Source organism: Rosa chinensis, chromosome 7, assembly GCF_002994745.2.
Source record: "Rosa chinensis cultivar Old Blush chromosome 7, RchiOBHm-V2, whole genome shotgun sequence".
In the NCBI taxonomy this organism is placed as follows: domain Eukaryota; kingdom Viridiplantae; phylum Streptophyta; class Magnoliopsida; order Rosales; family Rosaceae; genus Rosa; species Rosa chinensis.
In genome coordinates this window covers 25348892-25372626 of record NC_037094.1, presented here as the reverse complement: position 1 = coordinate 25372626, position 23735 = coordinate 25348892, and the positions used below count along the sequence as shown (strand labels likewise).

The following is a 23735-nucleotide window of genomic DNA, read 5'->3' as shown; positions in this document are numbered from 1 at the left end:
CCCCGATCTCCACCTCCTCTCTCTCTCTCTCTCTCTCTCTTCATAAAGTGGGTCTACATCAATCTCCGATTGGCGACGTGTTGGCTCAGTAGCCATCGTCATCGTCCTCAAGGATTATAGATCGGAGTTCATCCCCGCCGCCGGATATCTATTCCTCAAAGCTCTTCATAAATGAGTTGAGGTTCTTAGTCACTAGAACGGGATCAGTCTCTCCGACCCGACGTTCTCCACTTCTCGTTCCGGCGATTCTGATGGTGGTAGGGCAAAGTACAAGCTCGTATCCCAGGCCATGGTGCATGTTAGCCAATGGCCCTACGACGGCGATGGCGTATGTATGCTCTGCAAGGCGAAGCCATCTGACGAGGAGGGGCTGACCCTCAAGACCTGGGATTTCATCAATTTGATTTATCAGTTAAGTCTTGTTGTTAGCTTTATCGCTAAGCTTGTTCATATTTTACTGGGTTCTCCTTGTTGGGGGTTTATTAACTTTGTAGGGAGTATACTATTAGCATCTATGTTGGGTTTTATTAGAAATTCAAATTTCTGGACTTGAGTTTGCAGACTTGAATGATTTTTTTTTTTTTTTTTTTTTTATGGGAGGAGTGGTATGGACCAGTATTGTATTTTCTTAAAGGTGTTTAAAAACCCCATAATCATCCAACCCAGATGCAATCCTATGAGGTTTAAATCAAAGTTTTTTTTCTTCGTTCTATTCAAGTGAGTCTGGGGCCAAAGCCACTTCTCTAGTGTTATAATATAAATTAGTTTGCATTACCTGGTTGTTTCCACCTTCCAAGGTCGATTGTTAGTCTCATTATTACCCACTGGACATTTAATATCCAGCTCTTGACATGGGTGTTCAAGTCAGTTTTTTTTTTTTTTTGGTAAAATGAGGGTGAAAGGAAAGAAAGATAAAAAAATATATTCTATTAGGGGGCAATAGACGTTTGAATTGATGTAATCTTCTCATTTTTTTTTCTTTAATTAAAGTTTAATTTGTCTAAATTTAGGGAGATTAGTTTCAATTTTGGCGATTAAAAGTTCTATTGGAGGGCAATAGACATCTATTGGGGGGCAATACATGGCTGATAGATGTCTATTGGGGCAATAGACGTGTATTAGGGGCAACAGACTGAAAATTTTACTGGGAGGCAATATACGCCTATTAGGGCAATAGATGTTTATTGGGGGGCAATACCGAAGATTCTATTGGGAGGCAATAAACGTCTATTGGGGGAAAATAGATGTCTATTGGGGGCAATAGAGGTTTTCAGAAAAATCCGGTAGACATCGGCCGGTGACCGGAATCCGGCGAAAGTTGGCCGAATTCCGGCGGGTGGTGACCGGGCTCTGGCGAAGTCCCCTATAGTTTCTCTCTCTTCCATTCTCTCTCTCTCTCTCTCTCTCCCTCTCTCTCTCTCTCTCTCTCTCTCTCTCTAAGTAACAAACGTGAGGGTAAAATGGTATTAAAAAATAAAATCTTAATGGAGTATAAGGAAAGACCTCCTTAGAGTGTTTTGGGTAAGAGGGAATTAAAAAACTTAATGGGGTAAGTAGGAAAAAAATCTCTAGAAATGGGGTAAATCAGTAAATGGACAGAGCCCTAAAAAAAATTATATCCTTTTGTTACATAAAAAGTATCGGGTTTATATTTAATATAATATCATGAGTTCGACTCAATGACGACCAACTTTTATAAACTTTTCATCACCATTTAGGTTAAGGAAAATTCTAGTATACGTTGATGTATGTCATACATTAACTTTTTTGAATATTGTCGACCGTCGGATATAATTAAACTGAGAATATATCTAACGGTTCAGAATATTCAATAATAGTGACTTGCTCACCAGGTAGCCTTTTTTTTAGAAAATTCTGAATTACATATCAACCATAAAATTTGAGATTTTCTCAGAAAACCCTAAATTGGAAGGGGACGTAAGAACTGGTTCAAGTTTTTTTTTTTTTTTTTTGGATGCATAACTTTTAGAGCGCCTCTTCTCTGTTATGGGAACTCTCTCTCTCTCTCTCTCTCTCTCTCTCTCTCTCTCTCTCTCTCTCTCTCTCTCTCTCTCTCTCTCTCTCTCTCTCTCTCTCTCTCTCTGTGCTCTTGGTACGATGTCGCTCCTCCATCGGCGCCTCCACCTTTGCTACTCTCGGTGGTCTTTGCCTCTGCAATCAAAGCCGGGTATTGGGGATATGCCGAAGACCTTCGCGGCGGAGATTGGGGATATGCCGGAGAGCTTCGCGGGGGAGATTATAGCAAAGGTATGTGGTCGTCTTCATTTTTGTTCATTGTTTGGATTGATTTCTATTTGGGTACCCATGATCTTTACAGAAGTTTGAGTCTTTGGATTTTGGTGTGAAATTTAACTGTTTGATCCCAATTTGTATGTTATAGGTTGCTCATGAACTCAGAGAAAGACTCATTTTCGTATTCCAGAAGTACCAAAAAGGTAGATACTTTCTTGCCCATCTCTTATGGTTATCAGTCCTTGCTTTGATGTCAACTCACCATTGTATTAGAAACTTAAATTTCTTTATGGAAATTTGTTTCAGTATGGATTTCTCATTTTTACTGATTCTTCTGGAAGTTCTCTATAATTAGGAAGCTAAAGTTACAGCAGCTTTTAAGTCCCAAATCGAGAAGCTATAGAAAGAGAGAGATGAGTTTCAGAAGATTGTCATTGGGAATCAGGTTGGACGTTTGGGTTTAATGTAGACTTGTGTTGTTGTGCTACTATTTGAAACTGGACTAATGCTGACAAGTATTAGTGATATGTTGATGCTGTTCAAAGCAAGTTAAGACTCAACAGATGCATGATTTTAAGAAAAAAGAAAAGCATTGACCAAAAAAAGAAAAAGAAAAGGAGTATATAAAGCTGCAGGTACTTTATATTGTAAATCTATTCTCTACTATGATGACAACATTTGGGTATTTATCTTTCATTACCGAGAAAAGGTGTAGGACTAAAAGCTTAAATCTTAAGTTTCATATGCTGCTCTTTATATTTTTTTATTTGTTTCAGTGACAACCCATCACATCTAATAGCAAATGAAGAACTCACTATCACAGAAGAGGCCTCAACAACATATGAACCAACAGATGACATATCTGAAGAACTCATGTAGAATGATTCGTTCAAACTCAAAATGTAGAATATTTTGTAGAAAAATATTGAGAGTCCCAATGCTGGTATTGAGAGTCTATTGTACTTGGACCTTTATGTTATTGCACCTTTGATATTAATGTAATTTTGTATTTATCATCTACAGCCTCTGTTTTGAATGGTCAAATTACTAAGTTTCAAAACAACCCAAATGAAAGTCGCCAAAAGATAACAAAAGGATAAAATGATGGTTGTTTGCTAAGGCTGATATGCCTAATACTCAATAAGACGTGGACAAGCATAAGAAAGGTTTAGACAGATCTTTTGCACCGAAACTGCAGTCACGATAGTAATCATGATAACTAATATGCTGCTCATTGTAAACAAAATGTACATTAACAAAATTAGGTTGACCATAACTATTGGTTCAAAATTTAAAAATTCTTCATTTATAGAATACAATTATTACTCTATTTCAACCAAATGTTTCAAGCTCTATTTTGTCGACGTTTTTTCTGCGGGCATGTCATTTTTGTGTGTCCATAGTTCTTGCACCAACTAAATTGTCTATATTTTTTTAATGCTTGAGGTCTTTTGGGTGCCTTTGGTCCTCACCTTGATTGGAGCTGCAGTGCTTTGGAGTAACAATTTTTTCTTTCTCCTGCTTCCACAAGTCTGATAGTATGGGCTCTAGTTTGGCAGGTTATTTACCGTCTCATATAATGATTTGGCATAATACAACCTGATAAAAGTATGGCAAGATGTGGAAACATTACACAAAAAGTTGGACGAAGCTACTATCAAAATCATTTCTGGCATCAAATAATCCATAAATCACATAGAACACATAGACAAACTTTATTAGTAAATTGAAAATACTAAGTGAATTCAAAACTACTTCATTACAAAGACCACTGATTCAAGCACTACCTCTAAGTCCAACAGCTTTTCCTCCAATTTCACTTGCTGCATCAGAAGGTATGGAAGTAGGCTTGCTATAGCAGTAATCATCAGTATTAATTAAGCCAACAAGGCTTATGGTTAAATTTTCAAAAACCCACAATTTACCCTTCTTTAATTATAGTCTAAAAATCTATAATTTAACACATGAAGGCTAAAATAGTAAATATAACAGTAAACTGAATTGAAGAAATTACAAAAAAAGGATCTTAGACCAATGGCAGTTTAATTTTTTTTTTTTTTTGGAGTTGGCAGTTTAAATAAAAAAATTGCTTATTAAACAAAAAGTTATTCCTTTTTTTTTTTGAAGAAAAAAAAGTTATTCATAATTTCATAAAAAATAAACATTTTTTAGATAAATTACGAAACCAAACTCTTTTGTTAGAAATATTAATAAAAACTCAAGCAAAATATTATAGACACAAATAAAGTATAAAAAAAAAAAAAACCAATTGACACACGCGTGAGCGTGTGTTAAGAGGCTAGTAGAGTTTTATTCACCTGGGTTGTAGATTTGAGAGGAGGATACTGCATCTCCTAAAGCTAATGAGTACCGTGGACTTATCAAAACTCAAACTCAAACTCAAAACTGCATCTCCTAATACGATCAGAACATGTTAGAGTTTGAATTATTGTTCATTTTATACACCCAAAACCCATATGAGAATCAAAGTCCAAAATCACACAGGACATGCAAAAGCTGTGAAATTGAGCAGCAGAAACATGAACAATTGCATATAGACAAAGTAGCGATACGAAATTGTAATAAAACAAAGCCAAAAGAATAGATTAGGTTCATATACAAACCAGTGAAAAGAAACAAGGAGTCTTTGAACAACAGAGATGATCGGAAGATGGACCAATCTTACAAGTGAAAAAAAAGGCACAGAATTCACAACCTAACTGAACATAATCAACCGATCAGAACCCAAACTAATACCTGCAAAATTGAATTGGGCCAATCACACTAGAAAAACTCGATGTACTGAAGCACATTAGTGTCCTTGTCCCCAAACACAAAGCCAAATAACCGCCTGGAAATCAATAACGAATTAAAAAGATGATACTCAAAAACAGTAAAAACAGAGAGAGATTTACTGGAAGTTAGGAGGCACCCCAGCTTTCCAGGCAATGCCCCAATACTTACTCACTGCACCCTCCACTACCATGCTAGACGTTGAAGCCTGAACTCCAACTCCTCTCCATGTCCTCATTGCATGATACCCACTTTTGACGTTATACACCCCTTTCCTATTGAAATGCCATACCAATCTGTCCTCCGAAGGTCTTAAGCTAAGTGGAATACTGGAGATAATTCTTACCTCTTCAGCTGAAAACAAGTCCTCAATTAAATCCATCTGCCAACACCTCTCCTCCCCATCGATCAAGTCCTCAATAAATCCATCTTCCACCATTGAAACCCCCAAATTCCAGTCCTCCTCCTCCTCCAGACTTGACATCTCCACATCGCTGACACAAGTCGAGCCTCTGGAAGAAAAAGAAGAAAAACTAGTAGTGAAGTAACCTTGAGACAAAACCAATCCTTATGATGAGCAGAATGTGATGGTGAGGAGAAAAACCAAAAGGGAATATTGGTGAAGTAATGCGTCAGGGAGGGAACAAAACCCCAACGGATTGGACATTACTGGAATTGGAGTTCGAATTAGTCGGCTTCTGGCTCCGAGGATGACTAAGAGAGATTGAAAATTTTAGGATTTGTGAATTCTGATTTAGGGGTTTTGGGGCTTCTTCGATAAGATTTCTGTAAATTCAAAGACAAGAGAAACTAAGGATTGAGAGAATTGCAGCGGAGAAGTGATAGAGGAGCGATGTTCACGTAGCCATGGATCTGATACGCTAGAATTTCAACTATGGACCAAGAAGAAAGAAGGAAGAAGGAAGAAGGAAGAAGGAAGAAGGAAGAAGGACGCTGGAAGAGACATGTAAATAGAGAACCCAGATCCTCAATTCTCTCTCTCTCGGAAAAAAATAATAACGATAAAAAATAAAAAAATAAAAAAAATAAATTGAACAACCATGTTTGATATTCCAACCCGACTTATTGTAAAACGTGGTAGTAAAGTTGTAATTAGTGTTAATATTTCACTATAACAAGTTTGAGAACCGTTTTATCAATAAAACAACGAATTGTGGTAAAAAGTGGTAATTTAGTTATAATAAGTGTTAATACTTCATTATTACAAATTTTTAGAACCACTTTACTAATAAAACAACGAGTGTGTTGCTATAATAGTAAAACTTTATATATTTAAGTAAATTTGCGGTAAGTCCTTTATGGTGTAATAAAGTTGTCTATCTTGTAACTACTGTCCTTTATGAGTTATTTACTTATTTAATGATGTTTTTTTCCTGATTTTACGACAATTGAGGTCCAAAGTAGTAACTAAGGTTGTATTTATGGTAATTATTTAATGTTACAAGTTTGAGAACCATTTGACCGATGAGACAACGAATTGTTGTAGAAGTAGTAATCAAGCTCTTATTTGTGGTAATTTTTTATATTACAAGTCTGAGACCCATTTTACTAATGTGACAACGAATTGTTGTCAAAGTGGTAAAACTTTATGTATATGTTGTAAATGAGGCGCGAGTCCTTAATTGTGTATTAGAGTTCCATATTTTGTAATTTAATACTTTTCTTGTGTAAATCTCATCATCCATGAGATAACTTTTTTGACAATGCATTTTACTATAAATTACAACAATTGAGGTATAACGTTGTAATTATGGTTGTTTTTATGATAATTACTTGAAATGTAATTCTATTTACAAAAAAAAACGATCATTTTACCACTGCTACAACAAATGTTTCGTTTATATGGTAAATAATCATATTAGACCTAAAACTTTTCAAGTCCTTATTCTTGTAATCCAGTTGTTCTTTTTGTAACTAAAGTCCTTTTTTTTGTAAATTATATTATCGATGAGACATTTTACAACAAACAACCACATTGGACGTATTTAGTGATAATTATAGTTGTAATCAAAGTAATTACTACATTTACGATCTTCATTACAAGTTTTTGAAGGATTTACATATAAAACAATAAATGAGTACTTAGTATGGTATTTTTTTTTTTTAGTACACATGTCAAATTATAAGTGGATAACATGTTGACCTTTCACTAATTAATTTAATTTAATATATATTTATTAAAAAGTTGATGTATGACAAACATCAACACACCTTAGACTTCCCCTTAGGTTAATCTCAAGAGATTTCGTGAGATGATGTGACTTAGACTCAATGATGACCAATTTTTGTAAACCTTACCTTTTAGGTTAATCTCAAGAGTTTTGGTGAGATGATATCCGTTGTTGTGCTATGAAGATAAGGTGTGGATGGAGGAAGACTCCGTCCTATGGCTTCTTTCTATCTTCCAAGCTGAGCTCAACATGAGATGTCTTTTTCTATCAAAGAAAACAAGTATATTATACATGAGCCGTCTGTCACATCCATCCACAGGTAACACCCTTATTCAGTTATTCAGTTAGATTGTGACGATTGATCTCAATAGCTTTAGTCTCGTAAAACGAAAAGAGAGGATTGGGTTACTTTGAGTGTATGTCTGAACCGGTCATCTTCATTATAGCATTTTTGTTTCAAAGACATAAAAAGTTTCAACGGAACTCCAAGTACTGCTTTCTGCATATGCGTTTGGCAGCTCTCGCCATAAGCGCTTTATGCATGTGCTCTAACAAGAAGCACTATAAGCGCTTCTCTAATAAAGAGCTTTTAGCATGTTGTCAAATAAGCACTTCTAAAACATACCCAGAAAGGAGAAATATAGAATACAACCAGAAATAAATAAAGATACATATATATATTGCTAATTGAGATTATTATTATGTGGATCAATATTTGTTATATACAAGTACAAACAACGTCTATACATGTTGCATATATTACTTAGAAGACTGATATAAATAAATACCTGAAATTGCCCTTCTTTTATTAAATTTTCAAAATACCTGAAATTGCCCTTCTTTTATTAAATTTTAAAATCTGTAGTTGAATGTATATAGGCTATAATAGTAACTTGATAAGTATAAAAAACAGAAAATGAAAAAATAAAAATAAAACACAACATGAGAGGCTGGGAGCAGTTCTTTCCCAACTGCATTAGAATTGCAATTGCAGTTTCAAAAAATCATATTAATATTACATAAATATTAACAAAAAGAAAAAGCTAATTGACACACGCGTTAGCGTGTGTTAAGAGGCTAGTAACTAATTAAAAGAAGAAGAAGAATAAATTATACCATTAACGAGCTTAGCTTATTTATCCAGAGCTAATGACCTAATGTGTTCATAAAAGCAAGAGAGATGACGTTCAATTGGCTGAAGTTATCATTTTCCCTTTTTAATGGATAAACTTCACCTTTCTTCTCCATGAATCCGTCTTCACAAGTGCTAGATGCATCCATGGCAGCACTGATTTCTATGTTAGCTTTACCATAATCCTTGGCCTTAAAGGCACCAACCGCCTCTTGTAGGGTAGGAACGGCATCCGAATACAGCTCTAAGCAGTCTTGCAAGCACTCCTTTGCATACTTGTCGAATTTTTTATCGAGTAAAAGCTTCGAAATGGTGGAATTGATGCTGGTTGCGTTGGATATGGTGAGGTTAAGTGTAAGGGCCACAAGTTGCTCAAGGTCTGCTCCATGGCTTTTGGGGATGGCCTCAAGGCTTGAAACACAGAAGTTGTAGCTCAAATTGGGATCACTAGCTGCAGCTTTCTTGCAGGAGAGATGGATGAGATCGTTGCAACCCATTGTATTGTGAAGGAGCACGAGAAAAGTGATAAAGAAGAGGCACCTCATTCTTCCCACTCTCTTGATCGAATGACCTTTTGAAAAATAGAGAGATGAAAGTGAGATTTAAGTATTATATATACGCACTTGCACGCACAAATATGCATTTCCTTTTGTAAAGTAGGGACAAAAATGGATTTTCGCCACATCTCCTCTCCTTTTCTCTACATTAAGAATTCTCTTTCTTTTAATATTTTATATCGCGTAAAGAAATGTATCGATGTTTAAATTCTATGATTTCCATCTAACATTATCAAGAAATTAATTGAGAAACGTATTACTAAACTAATAGTTAGTTGCATGAACTACAGTTTATTTTTTCAATTGATTGGATTACTAATAGTTAGTTGCATGAACTACAGTTTATTTTTTCAATTGATTGGATTTTATAGGTTTATACGTTAAAACTCAAATCCTAGATTAATTTTGAAAGAAACATGATAAAATAAGCCTTGTGGCGAGCTTAAGTGGTCAGGTGAAGTGAGGAATTAGCTAGGTTAAGATTAGGCTAGATTAAGAGTTTAATTCCCTCCCTTGTAACCAAAAAAAGAAAAGAAAATGATGACAAAATTGTCGTGGTATGTTTTAGCTCTTAGTCAATTTCGTATGTGTTTTACATCTTTGGCCAATTACATCAATCTATTACTTTACTTCTGCATTTGCGATTTAATATCAAATTTATGAAAATACTACAAGGTTAAACGGGTTAAACACGACGACAAGATTAGCATATATTGAAATTGGGCACAAAATCAACTAACGAGCTAACTCAATATCAAGTTCGCTATGAAAAAGGAGAAAGTGAACAAGCTTAAGTTTGTGCTCTTACCTATTATGCTTGTACAGCTCGTGATAGTTCATATATTGTTATGAAACTTTATTTAATTTGCTATCTTTAATTAAGGATATTGGTTCGAATATGTTCGAGCTAGCTAGCGAGGCTTATTCGTTAAAGCTTGACTTATAGAAGTTAATCCTTATGTTAGGCATTTAGTTAAGATAAACGTAAGCTTAAACCAAGGTGCCCTAGTTCATTCCATAATCATGTTCGATCTAGCTGATCGAACACGAGCTTTATAAAAGTCATTTGAGTGAAATGAGCTTCAATCTGAAAATATAACTCAAGCATGAATCAAGTTAATATATCAGCGGATTAAAAGATATCAACTCTGTTATTCTTTTTTTTTATAAATAAATTTAATGTGAAAATGGAGGCTACTAAAGCATCATCGCTCTTTTTCTTTCACATCCTATTTTCTCCATTCTATTGGTATATTGAATTTAAAAAAAAAAAAATCCTAGTATAATTTTATTGAAAGCTGCCGTGGAATCTTTATAGGATCGCGTGAGTCTTTATAGAAAGTGATCATTATTATCAATTGGGCAAATCAGACATCTTGTTTCTTTGTCTATCTGTTATGATATGCTTTTTGGTTATGAAGATACGTGACTGCTATATCATATGCAAGGCTACACGCAAAGCATGGGGACCGGCATGTGAGTTTATTTAAGTGGAAAAGAACGAAGGAAATTAAAGAAGAGGATGACCATAATGTGCCTTTTGATCATGTTAGAAAGAGGTAGTGGCCGGCCGGTGGTTGTGAAAATTCCATGGAATTTTCAATATTCATAACAGGCTGGCCGTAGCCTCATCGATGGCACCACTAAAATCTTGATTAATTGAATGCACGAAATTAAAACGTTTCAAATTGAGATACGGAGAAAAGAAGTAACTTATGAAAATATGGGAATATGCATGCATGCACTACTTTGATCACGCAATGAAATAGTTTTGCGATTGTTGAGTGGAATATCTACTGGAACTCCATGTATAAGTTAATGCGTACAATACAAAATAATTTGATAAGGAGTAAAGAGGATGAAAACAATATGTATTAACTAGACTCAACCCGCGCGCAAGCAATAATGGTGATCAATTTAGGTTATCTTTCATAATATAATTCATTCCTGACTAGGAAATGCTATCAACATCATCTACACCTTTGTTGTGAACTAGATTCTATCTCAAAACTTTAGCACAGAGTGGTATTGCATGTGTTGAAAGGGAACGGACAGTTTCACGGGAATGGAAAATGCATGCAGAAACAAAGGGCTAGCTGTTTCTGGGAGAAAAGGATCTGTCAAAGTAACGTGTGAGCCAAAGAAACCTAATCTTAGTTCGGTGAAATCGGTGGCTAGCTCTTTTCCGGCACTGAATGTGCAACTGTTCGACACGGTAGGGCTGGCCTCTTTTTGGTCCTTCTTCCATGGGTGAAAAAGGTGGTACCACCCAAGACCGCCATAATGATCGAGTTCGATCTGCTGTGGTAAACACAATTATCCACCTTACATTTGCCTGACAATAGCTATAGTTGATCCTAATTAATTTAGACGAGTGAAATTTATACTGCCAATTTTAAAAGTTCACAACAAAGGTGGATTCAGTTGAAATAGCAATATTGTGACCAGCTTCAATGGTGAATTTAAGACATAAGTTCAATTTAAGTTTTTTTTTTTTTTTTTTTTTTGTAGTGTGAATTTTTTAAGATATATACTAAAAAAAAGAAAACCTAGCTAGCTGATCAATCTGGTTCCAACCAGATATGGAGATTGGTGGATTCGATTGAATAGCAATATTGCGACGTGGATTCGATTGAATAGCAATATTGCGACCAGCTTCAATAGTGGCAGTGGTCTACAACGGCGTAGATTCCAAGCATATCTTTCTAGGAAGATTGAAGCTTTTGGACCTAATTCCTCAATTGGGTTTTGGCTTGAGCCCGGGTATTTGCTTAGATTTGGGCTGACCAAAGCCACTTGGAGTTGGGATTGGGCCTGGCATAGGCTTGATCTTTCTTTTGGGCTGCGAGATTTTACGGAGGGTGTTTGGCCCAAGGACTTAAAATTCGAGATTTTCGCCGATATTATATTGATATACCACAATAATTTCGTGAGAAATTTTCGATATATCGCGATATCTCGTCATCTCCGTCTCGTGGGCCGATAGCCCAAGTTGACCAAATCGACAGCTCAAGCTGACCAAATTGGATTCAAATTCTGGAAAAAGGGAAAGCACCAACTTTGAGGAGATTCAAACCTTGGTCTCAAGGACAAGACATACAATTCCAAGTCTCAACCAATCCTGCTGGAAGAGGATTTGGTTGTTAACTCAATATCTTTTATATATAGATCTCTATAATCTCATCAAAAAAAGCTTTTTTTGATGATTCTATTTTCCAATTGTTTGTTTTATTTGAGTTAATTAGATTTATTATTTTAAATACTTTGAATCTCAAAAAACTACCAATGTTATGTATGAAAATTAGTAAAGTATCAAGATTATAAATATGGCTAAATACTGGTTACTACCCTGTGGTTTAAGTCCAAAATCAATTTAGTCCATGGACTTCTAATTTTATCAAAAACACCCCTGCAGTTTCAATTTTGATCTAATATATCCAATCTATTAGTCTTCCGATAATTGAGTCATTTATCTTGTTGACGTGGCTCATATATGGTCTGTGTGTTATGATGTAGTGTTGAGGTAGCATGCATAGTCAATTTAGAAGTGGGTCTCACTATTAGAAATCTATCAAATAAAAAGTTTTTCATCAAATAATCCAACTATAAGTTGAACCTATAGCAGAATATTAACGAATTGGACCTATTAGATCAAAATTGAAAGTACATTAGTGTTTTTGATGAAATTAGAAGTCTAGGGACTGAATTGATTTTGAACTTAAATCACAGGATAGTAACCAGTATTTAGCCCTTATAAATATCTTTAAATTGAATTTCAATAAATGTTTATGACTCAATATATACTATCCTAATAATATTTGCTATATATATTTTTTGGAAATAGAGTATATAATTGATCAAATAAACACATCCTAAACTTTCATTTAAAATGTTTACGTTTTTCTCCAGGTTTTCATAGTTTCTGTCGATTTTTTATCGATATCGATATTTCCTCAAAATTTCCATTTTCTGAAGGGTCGATATTTCCTCAATCGTCGAAATTTTAGTCCTTGGTTTGGCCTTCTTAATCATTTAGGGGAGTGAAATTCCTTATTACATTCCACACTCCCATTTGATTTTTTTAATAATATTTTATCTGTTAGTCTTACTTGCATTCTCAAATTACCCTTTATCTCTCTGCCAAAAGCAGACTGGAATCTCTCTCTCTCTCTCTCTCTCTGGATCGTCTCGTTCTTCGATTATTTTTGGTGCTCCTGGACTAAGGCAAGTGGTCAAATAAGTTTAATCAAGCCTTAGAATTATAAAAGCAAATACCTTTCTATGATAAATTCAAAGCTTACCCTTTTCTTGGTGAAAGAATCAAAACAAACCCTGAAGAAAGAAGGAGGAGACGGAGAATGGCCCAAAAGGCTATGAATGCACTCAATGCAGATCTGATATGAATATCATCAATTGTCAAAAGCCTTGCTTCAGTAGTAGTACTGGTATTAAATCAGTAAGAGAGAGAGAGAGAGAGAGAGAGAGAGAGAAAAGCCTGTGAGGAAAAGAAAAACTAAAAACAAATTGGGAGAGGAAGAGAGAAAATCAAGAGGCCGTTTGCATCTAGAGATCAAAAATATTAAAGAATTATTAGGATGGTAACTTTTTAATTAAATCAGAGCAAAAACTTGTTATTTAATTCATTGTGTTTTTGGGTTTTGAAGTGATCAGATGCAGAGCTCCTCTTCTACAAAACCAAAACCTCATATTTACAATCCACTATGGCTAGCTGTAAGTTTTGAATGAACTTCTTCTCTCTAAAAAAGAGAGTGGCAGTTGAAGACTTCAAGAGGCTGAGAGAATATATGAGAGAGGGAGGAGGAGAGAGAGTGTTTCAGTTGCCCATGGAAGAGAGAGGATGGGGACAAATAAGTAGAGGGGTGATTTGGTAAAAAAAGAACAAGGGGAGTGTAGAATGTAAAACTAGGAGTGCAAATTTCAGCTCCCATCATTTAATATTTGGTAGTTTTGAAGCCTACCGTCTATAAAGTGTTCTTCACTTTGTTAAAGACGCTCTCCAAGGATCACAATTGTGTGCATTGGCAAAGAAATTCTCATTCAAATTTATTTTGTGTAAAAAGACTAGTCATAGTTTAGCAGGCTCATTGAATAAGTGAGAGTCAATGTTCTAGCGAATGATACTGGTTGTTTCTAAATCATATAGCCACCAATGATGTAGGATGCAACTATATAAAATTATTGTATGTGTTGTTCTGCCTTTTTTTTTTCCTGCCAAAGAAATATTTTAATGATCAAGAGTGTACATGTAAGTAAAAAGAAGACAATATATAACTAAACATATTATTACTAATCGTTTCTAGAGAAATTCTAGAGAGAGAACGTCAACCTTCTCTCTAGAATGTTCTCTTCCTTTTGAGTGTGCCAAGGTTGAGAGTCGGCGGCAAATCTCAGAGTTTGGAGATTCCGTCCGCCCCTCTAATGGCTCCGTCCATCTTGCTGTCAGTGCCGCTAGCCTTTCCTGGGATGTTATCTGTCTTTCTTTCTCTTTTTAGTTTTTTCTTTGCTTTTTGCTCGATCTGGTTTACATCTCCATCCTTGATGCTCTAAAATCTAACATCACATCCTTCATTGGGTTTTCTCTTCTCCAACATCCTTCCTCGGGTTTTCTCTTCTCTAACGTCATATCAGCATGCTAAGGATTCTCGAGTTGGATTATGGTTGCTGCACTGTTATGCATTCCGATGCTTTTAATCATATGAATATGTTCCGAGCAAATTCTCCAGTGCATGCACTGACACCCTCATCAAATTCCATGGTGGTTCTCGGCAACTTCCTTTTTCGTCGTCTGTTCTTTTGTGGCGGTGGTAATCCTTGTTAATCTGTTCATTAGGAGGTTTGAGATAGTGATTCAATTTTGTGTGTTTTGGATTATTTTAGGGGATTTTGGAGCAGATCTACTAGTTTGGGTAGGATTTTTGGCCACCAGCATGAGTTTTGCTGATTGGTACAGCAATAGGTTCCACGGCGGTAGCGGCGACGTTGATGGCCTCTTCTTCCATTTGGTTCCTTTGTAGAATTTCTACCCTGATTTAGGCCTCTTTTTAGGTCTTGTTTTATTTGGGCTTGTATTTTGTTGGTCTTTTATTTGTCCTCCACTTTTGTGGGTTTAATGACATTTCATTATTGTCTAAAAAAAGATAAAGAATAACTATGAAGCTGTTAAAGAAAATTTAAAAAAAAAAAACACTCACATTGTTTAAGGAAAATTGAAATTAGGAGAGAATTGAGTCGTGCTTTCATTGATAATAGAGGCCTCTTTATATAGAGGATTACAAGACATAGAATCAAAGTTGTACAAAGAAAGATAATCGTACAATTAATTGGATATCTATGAATATCTCCAAGAATATCTCTAATTCAAAACTCTATTACAACTAGGTCAAGTAACCTAGGGTTTGGGCTAAACACATATTCTGTATTTACTTGAACACTCCCCCTTATGTCGCCCAAACGCGGTGCTCCTCTCGTTGCCTCATTAAAAACCTTGCCGAGTAACAAAAACCTTGTGGGACAAAAATAACCTCGGTTGAAGAGGAAAAATAGCACAACACACCCTTCACATTTCGAGACCATGCATGTAGACATCTCCCCCTGATGTCTGCATCTCCCCTTGATGACTGCGGTCATGGGAGTTCGGATAACTTCCGCAAACGATGCTTCCAACAAGTTTCTCGAAAGTGGAATTTAGGCAATGACTTAGTGAGCAAGCCTGCCACACTGTCCTCAGATTGAACATAGTTCACTTTAATCTTGAGGAGAGTCTGTTGTTGCTGATTATGCTTGGTGTTGTCGCTTTTGATGTAGCCTTGCTTTATTTGTTCAAAAGAAGCAGCTTTTTCCTATACGCTCGTAGGCTCATCTGTGGTAGACTTCAAACCACAATTGTTCGAACATGCGTAACTATGGATCCAATCCATATACATTCACAAACCACTTCGTAAACATCAATAATCTCTGCATTGTTCGAAGATATAGCGATTAGGGTCTATTTTGTAGACCTCCAAGGTATCATGGTCTTTACCCATGGTGAACACTTAACCAGTCTAGGAATGACCTTAGGGTGGGTCAGAGAGATATCCAATATCAGCAAAACCTTCCAAACACACATGTCATTTTGGGATGGGGATAGTGAATGTAGGCCAGTGCTGGCGGCATTCTTGGTGTGTGATGGATCCGAATCCATCATCTCTCTGTAGGGATAGAACAAGCTCATATCAATCGTACATCTCAAGTACCAAAAAATATCTTTTACACCAATCCAATGGTATCACGTTGGCGTAGAGCTATAACTAGCTAACAAGTTCACTGCAAATGAAATGTCCGGTCTTGTGCATTGAGCTAAGTACAATGATGCGCCTATTGTACTTAAGTAAGGCACTTCTGCCTCTAGCACATCTTCGTTATCATCCTTCAAACTCAGAGGATCCTTTTCAGGATCAAGACTACGGACGATTATGGGGGTGCTTGAAGGCTTGACCTTGTCAAAATGCCTAAGCATCTATCAACACAATGCTCAAGTTCCAAACCGAGACATAATCGTGTTCTCCCAAAATCCTTCATCTCAAACTCAGATTTCAAGTATTCAGTGGTTTCCCTTAACTCTTTAAGGGCTTCCAATGAAGATCATGTCCAACATGAACTTCGATAGAATCCGAAACTTGTTATGGAAATGCGCGGGCATATCCCTTACCAATCAAGTAGTCACTTTAGTGAGCGTTTCAACTTCTTTGTAAAATGCGCTCCGTGGTCTAGAGCCACTTGACTTGGGTAAATGAAGTTCACCATGAACCTTCATGTATATTCCGTATCTAGATCCCCATATAGATACGTAATAACCACATTTGTAAGCTACGTGTTTAGTTATTTGGAAACTACCAAACTGACAGGGTAGTGGAGTGCACTGACATCCATTACGAGAGAATATGTCTTATAGTAGTCGATTCTAGGGTGTTTTGTGAGAAGCCTTGCGCCATAAGGCGAGATTGCCATCTTTTTTTCTCATTACTCTTTCTAAAAAAGACCCATTAGTCAATAGGTTTTATGTCAAGAGGTGTTGGCATCACTGGCTCAAAAACCTTCCTCTTCGTTAGAGAATCCAACTTAACCTGGATTACATCTTTCCATTAAGGCCAAATTTCTCTACATTAGTATTCATTCATCAACGGAGCATGGTTTGATATCATCGGACTCAACAAACTCATGCGCAACTACATCATCAATTATGATAGAGTTTCTATCCCACATCTCATGTATACTATTGTAATTTTCATAGAGCTCTATATTCTCAGGAATAGGTTCTGACATTGAGGCATCTCTCAACGATAACCATAATCCGGAAGATACTCATGAGACGGATTTTGAGTGTCGATGATCCAAGGATTGTGTTGTGCCAAAGTATCTTTAGAACCCACGGGCCTCCCACGCGTCCTAGTTGGGGCCATGGCCTGTAACGCTAGAGTGCCATGCTCTTTGAAGTTGGCGCCATGCCTACCTCCATGTAGGGTGGCGCTACGTCCTCTCGTAGGGACATCCATCCTTGTAGGCATGTTTGCAGCATATTTGTGTGATCTCGTCACTTTAATAGGGATCAAGATGAGACATAGTGGGGACAGGCCATGAAAATTCATGTCGTTCTTATTAAACATTCGTGTTCTTATGTCCCCCTAAAAACGGGAAGACTGTCTCATCAAAGTGAGAACCAGCAAATCTAGTGATAAGGAGATCGTCTTGCAAGGGCATTAAATGGCGGACGATTGTTGGAATCTCAAATCCAACGCAGTTGCCCATTCGTCTGTAAGGACCCATCATAGAGCGCTGTGGCGGTGCAATTGGCACATAAATAGCACACTCAAATATGCGTAAGTACGATACTCGTACCAAGTCACTAGCTGTAACGCAGAGGTAGAGTGAGTGGCGATGGGTCGTAGACAAATTAGCATTGCTGCATGCGATATTGCATCACCCCAAGAGGATATAAGGAGATTAGTGCGCCTTACAAATGTCCAGGCTACCATCGTAGTCGTTTCCACGAGACCATGGGTGTGTTCATGGGAATATGATGTCCAACATCAGTCCTAATGCAATAACCATCGAAAGTCTTCGATGTAAACTCTCTAGCATTATCAAGTCCAATTGACTAAATAGGATGATCCGGGGAGTGAGCTCGTTGTCATATGATATGTGCTAGGAATGTAATATAAGCAACATTTACGCGGACAATGGCACAACACGTGACCAACATGTTTGCGTGTCAACCAACATCATGAAATATTTAAACGGTCGCAAGTTGGTTGAATCAGTCCACAGAATCCCCATGGATTCCATGTGAGAACAGAATGAATATTTTCATATCATTTTCATAAGACGGTCTCAGTCCTAACTTCCCTAAGGAACGGGCTTTGTAAAATGAGCGAGAGGATTTAGAAGCAACCAATGAGGATTTTGGTTGGGCCTGAGCGTCCAAAACGTTATTTGAAGCAAAGTTGGTGATTGCAGCATCACCTAGGGCGCCATCCATGGCATCATGGATTGGGACTGTGTCAGCCCTAGGCTAGTGGTGTACGGCGGCGGTCACACTTAGTCCAAGAATCAACTTTTGATTCATGTTTCATTTCGCTCTAAGGAAAAGATGTCCACGTGAAGTCTTTAGTAGACGGATCATCATATCATGACTAGGATGACCTATCCTGTCATGACAAAGCCAATATGTGTCTAAATCTAAGAGATCTTCTCTCATAACTTTATTGGATGTAATAGCTCGAATAATGACATAGAGTCCACTAGAGAGACACATAAACTTCTCTAAGATGCGCCTTTGTTCGCAATCATTAGAGGCATTGCAAAGGAACTCATTTTCATTCTCTACATGTATTTTCACATGGAATCTGTTAGCTATTCATAGGTGAGATTTTCCCTGGGAGCGTAGAGAGTTTCTGTGACAGCAATCAAGGTGCCATTTGGCAAGGGGAACTTGGGCTATTCTATGTCCTTGAATTAATATTAATGGCCTAGCCATCGTAGTCACAAAGTAATATGCTCAAAATCCAAATTGAGTCATAAAGAACTCGAAATTTTATTCATAAGCCAACGGAGTATATTATTGTCTCAGAATCTAATCCAAATGCTATCTAATCAAAAACAAAGGTAGTCGTTTGACTCCTTTCGGTAACTCCAAAATAAATATGATCAGGTGAGTAACGAAATGTCGGTGGAGCAAAGCTCACTTAAGTACCACTTATCTCAAAACCTTCCTAGACATCATACTTATTTTGGATGAGCCTATGTGAAGAAAAACTAAACCAATGACATTTACTATAAAGTATATGGCAATTGCCTATTACATCTTTTGGAAAAATAAAGACTTAAACAGAATTGGCGATCTATTGATCCCAGCCAGATTTGTAGTCTTCAACCCTTCACTCTAGATCATCTTCTTGATCTTCTTGTTCCACATAGTGAACTTCCCTTGCTTCACAATATGTTTTGAAGGCGGTGACAATTTCTTCAAGAGCTCTACAAATGTGTGCCTAATGACCGGATACTCCATATTAAGAACATACATCTCTTTACTCAGACTTCATTGATTGAGGTGTTTTGAAAGAGTTATTTAGATGGCTCTCAGTGTTGGTGGCGCCACCAACATGGCCAGAAACGTTGCCTCCTTCTCTCTTTCCACGTTCACCTCTTAGGTTCCGTGTTCGCCTATTTTGGCTATTACCTTCCCAATTAGAGCGATTATATGGACCAGAACGTCCAGAAGTATCCCTAAGATTAGGGTTTCGCTCTTGGCGCCCTCTCTTAGGGGAGCGACTATAATTGGATTCTGGAATATGCTCTGTTCCCATGAATCTCGAATTATAGTTTTTCACAGGGATGTTGTCATGCTTTTCAGCAACATTCATAGCTCCAATGAGCTCATGAAACCTTGTGATTCGTCCTGCAGTAACATCGATTTGATAGTTCTTAGCAACCATCAATGCAGATACGGGGAAGGTAGAGAGAGTCTTCTCAATCAACATCGCATTTATGATCTCTTTACCATAGAATTTCGTTAAGGATTTAATACGAAGTGCTTCCGAGTTGTAGTCAATAACTGACTTGAAATCACAGAAGCGGAGGCTATGCCATCTCACTTCTAGGTTAGGAAGCAGGGAGTCACGGATATTGCCAAATCTTTCTTTGAGTGAGACCCACAGCCTTCTGGGGTCTTCTTCATTTATATACTCGTACTGGAGCGAATCATCCATATGATGAGTCATTAGGATCATGAATTTCACCTTATTTGCCTCTAAGGCTGCTCTATTTGCTTTCAATTCTTGAGCTTGCTCTATAGTTAGCACGTCCTGGCTAGCCTCGAGAATCGTATCTAGGATTCCATCGGCCTTGAGATGCTGGCGGACATCACGAACCCACCTGTGATATCCAGAGCCAGTTGTTCCCAATGGAGCAAAGTCCAATTTGTTCAGGTTACTCATCCTGAAAGAGAACAAGAAAAATGGTTAGTTTCGAAGCGGAAAAAGCTACCATGAAAACATATAAAATTTTTAAGCGTAATCGCTTCCCAGAAATTCAATTCCAAGAAGTATTGGATTAGATCGAAACAATGACGTAAGTGGTCGATCATAAATTCTCTACAAACTCTAAGTTTGGAGAACTCTACAAGCTCCAAGCTTGGAGTGGGCACGAACCCCCACAGTTAGGCTTTTGGCCTCCCCTATGAAGAAGAAAGGGGTATAGAAGAAGGTAGGTTGCAAGTCCCTGAGGAAAAAGAAGAGAAAAGGAATAAAAAAAAATCTAAAAACATGAATTTTTAGTAAAAAAATACCTTGAAATAGGTCGCCGGAAAAAGTGGTTGGAAAAAGTCATAGAAAAAGTGGCCGGAAAAGTCTCCAGCGATGGCCCCAAAAAGTGGTCGGCCTGTCGCCAGAGCTTACGTGGCACCGACTGCAGACATGTCGCCTTGGTGGGCCTATGTCAGTGGGCTGCGGCTTGGGCTGCCTCCTCCTCCCTTTTTTACTCTTTTCTTCTTTTGCCAGTTTTCATTGCTGGTTCAGTGACTTCTGGATCTGTTTTTGGGCTGTTTCTTCCGATTCCTGAATCATTGAAGCGAGGGGCTTCTGTTGGAAAAATTTGATGGAAATTGGAGGTCTGAAAGATGGTGAACCGATGGAGCATTTGCTGTGTGTGATATAGAGATTCTAGTGGCCGGTTCGATAAGTTTCCGGCCGATTCTGGTGGTTCTGCCGCCGGTTCAAGATTCTTAGGATCAAGTGCTTCAAGTTGTATGGCGGAGGCATAAAAAGTTTCAAGGTTTTGTATTTAGATTTAGGGTTTTGACTATTAGGTTTTAGGGTTAGGGCTTCGTGTTGATAACGTGTTTAAGGAAAACTAAAACTGGGAGAGAATTGAGTCATGCTTTCAATGATAATTGGGGTCTCTTTATATAGAGGATTACAAGACATAGAATCAGAGTTGTACAAGGAAAGATAATCGTACAATTAATCGGATATCTATGAATATCTCTGAGAATATCTCTAATTCAAAACCCTATTACAACTAGGTCAAGTAACCTAGGGTTTGGGCCAAACACATATTCTGAATTTACTTTAACATAATTTAAAAGCCAAAATCACACAATTCAAAACCCCAATTGACAATGCACAAGTATTACTAGCAGATTATGGAATAGGTCCCTATTAATGGCGCATTATAAACAAGCTCAAGTCACGTGCGGTAACTTAGCAACAATTATGTAAAAGTTTTAGTTTTTTTTTTTTTTTCCAGTACAGAATCCGATAACAATATATAAATGTTAAAGGAAAATTATATGCCTTCATCAAAGAAACTGACAAAAGAGAGAATCAATGAATTGCAATCACATCACAATCAGCATTTACTATCATTATTGTAATTGATATTAATCGATGTTTCCATTGTAATTCTATCCCTCTGTGACCATTACAAATCTTAGTCTTGAAATATAATTCATATTTTTGGAAAATAATTCACGTGGATGTCTTTATGACTGCGTAATTTATATCTTCCCTCTTGTTTATGTAGATAGCTAATCAAACTCGACCTGAATTTGACATCTTGGACTCAGAAGGACTTGAGTACCATCGTTGGGTTTCCGATGTGGAAACTGCCTTCGTGGCAAAAGACTACACTGCCACCATTACCGACCCCAAAGATGATGAACTATCTAATAAGGTGAAAACAAATGCCATAATGTTTCTGAGGCGACATATTGATCCTAGCCTATATTGGGAGTACCTTCAGTTGAAGACACCGAAAGAACTGTGGGATACCCTTAAGAGACGTTTTGGGAACATTCATGACACCTTGCTCCCAGAACTGATCGTTCAGTGGAATGGAATCCGCTTGCTTGACTACAAAAGGATAAGAGGGGGGCAGAAATTGAACCGAAAGGTGAAAACCGGCCGAACCGGACCAAAAAACTGGTTGCGGTCACCGAACCGGAAGAAGCAGTTAAAAAAAAAAAAAAACGCACCGGACCGGATCGAACCGGGTTCTTTCTGAGAACTGATAAAAAAAAAACCGAACCGACCGAATTATATATAATATATTAATTTTAATTAAATTTAAATAGATGTTAATTTCTGATTGGTTTTTAACAGGTTTCACGTGAGGTTGACCTTACAGGATCACAAAAACAAAACCCTAATCTAATGCAATCGCGACCCACTATCCTCATTTCATTCCTGCCATTTTCACTCTCTCAGTCTCTCTCTCGACTTCTCGAGCTCTCTCTTTCTCAACCCACTCACTTTCTCTCTCGACCCACTCTCTCTCGCTGTGTTGCATCATCGCCGATCGCTGCAGATGGACATGGACTTGGTAGAGATTCTCTCTCTCTCGACCCTAACCTTCCTCTTTGTTCTTATTCTTCCTCTTTTTGATATGAAATTAGGCTGCTGTGATATACTTTTGTAGAGACATACTTCGATTTTAGGCTTTGAGTTGCAGAAAATGGGTTTTGATTTCAGTTTCACTCTGTCCAGATTTAGGGGTTTCAAAATCTCATCTGTTCCATCGATTGTGGATTTTATTTTAGGGTTTTTGGAAGTGAAATTAGAGTTTCAATTTTAGGATTTCTGAAAATGAAGCATGGGTTTTGATTTTAGGGTTTCTGGGAGTGAAATTAGGGTTTCAATTTTGAGATTTCTGAAAAGGAAGCATAGGTTTTGATTTTAGGGTTTCTTGAAGTGAAATTAGTGTTTCAATTTTAGGGTTTCTGAAAATGAAGCATGGGTTATGAAATTAGGGTTTATGGAAATGAAATCAGGATCTTTGTTTATGTGTTTATGTGTTTTACTGTGATTATATGTCTATCAGATTATGTTGATGTGTTGAATTGTAATTTTAGTTGATTTTAGTTTCTTTGTGTAGATGTTTAATTGTTTATGTCTGTATGTTACTATAATGAATGATGTTCAGAAAACTTATTTGCTGTTTGTTTTTTAGTCTGTGGAAGGAACATTGCAGACCCCTGATCCGACACCTAGTCCGTCCGAGTCTTCTCGTACCAGTCAAGCCGGGTGTCTTCTCATGCCGCCTCCTCAACAAGGAACACCAGCTACTCCTACTAGTGCTTCAGATGAACCTACAACAAGTGAAGCTGAAGAAATTGTGAAGAGGAAGAACCAGTCAGTAGCTTGGGATCACTTTGTGAAGATGAAGAATCCAGATGGTTCAAAGATGGTGAAACCGAGGGCAAAGTGCAAGTACTGCCCGCAAACCTATGCCTGCGATCCTAAAGCCAATGGG

General features: G+C 37.2%; 1 protein-coding gene and 1 long non-coding RNA gene across 3 annotated transcripts; one reads left to right on the top strand and one right to left on the bottom strand.

The window, feature by feature from the left end:
• The first annotated feature begins 2399 nt into the window (after positions 1–2399).
• Positions 2400–3205, top strand: LOC112175915. 2 transcript variants are annotated; one of them, XR_005802819.1, is made up of 3 exons: positions 2400–2456; positions 2609–2888; positions 3030–3205. It is a non-coding gene; the product is annotated as an uncharacterized LOC112175915 (long non-coding RNA). The 2 variants fall into 2 exon arrangements; XR_005802820.1 differs by having other exon boundaries at positions 2595–2888.
• A 5021-nt stretch (positions 3206–8226) lies between these two features.
• Positions 8227–8953, bottom strand: LOC112179679 (putative invertase inhibitor). Its single transcript, XM_024318138.2, has one exon. It carries the CDS (start codon positions 8913–8915, stop codon positions 8385–8387), a length of 531 nt encoding a protein of 176 aa, XP_024173906.1. The 5' UTR covers positions 8916–8953; the 3' UTR covers positions 8227–8384.
• Positions 8954–23735: the final 14782 nt, after the last annotated feature.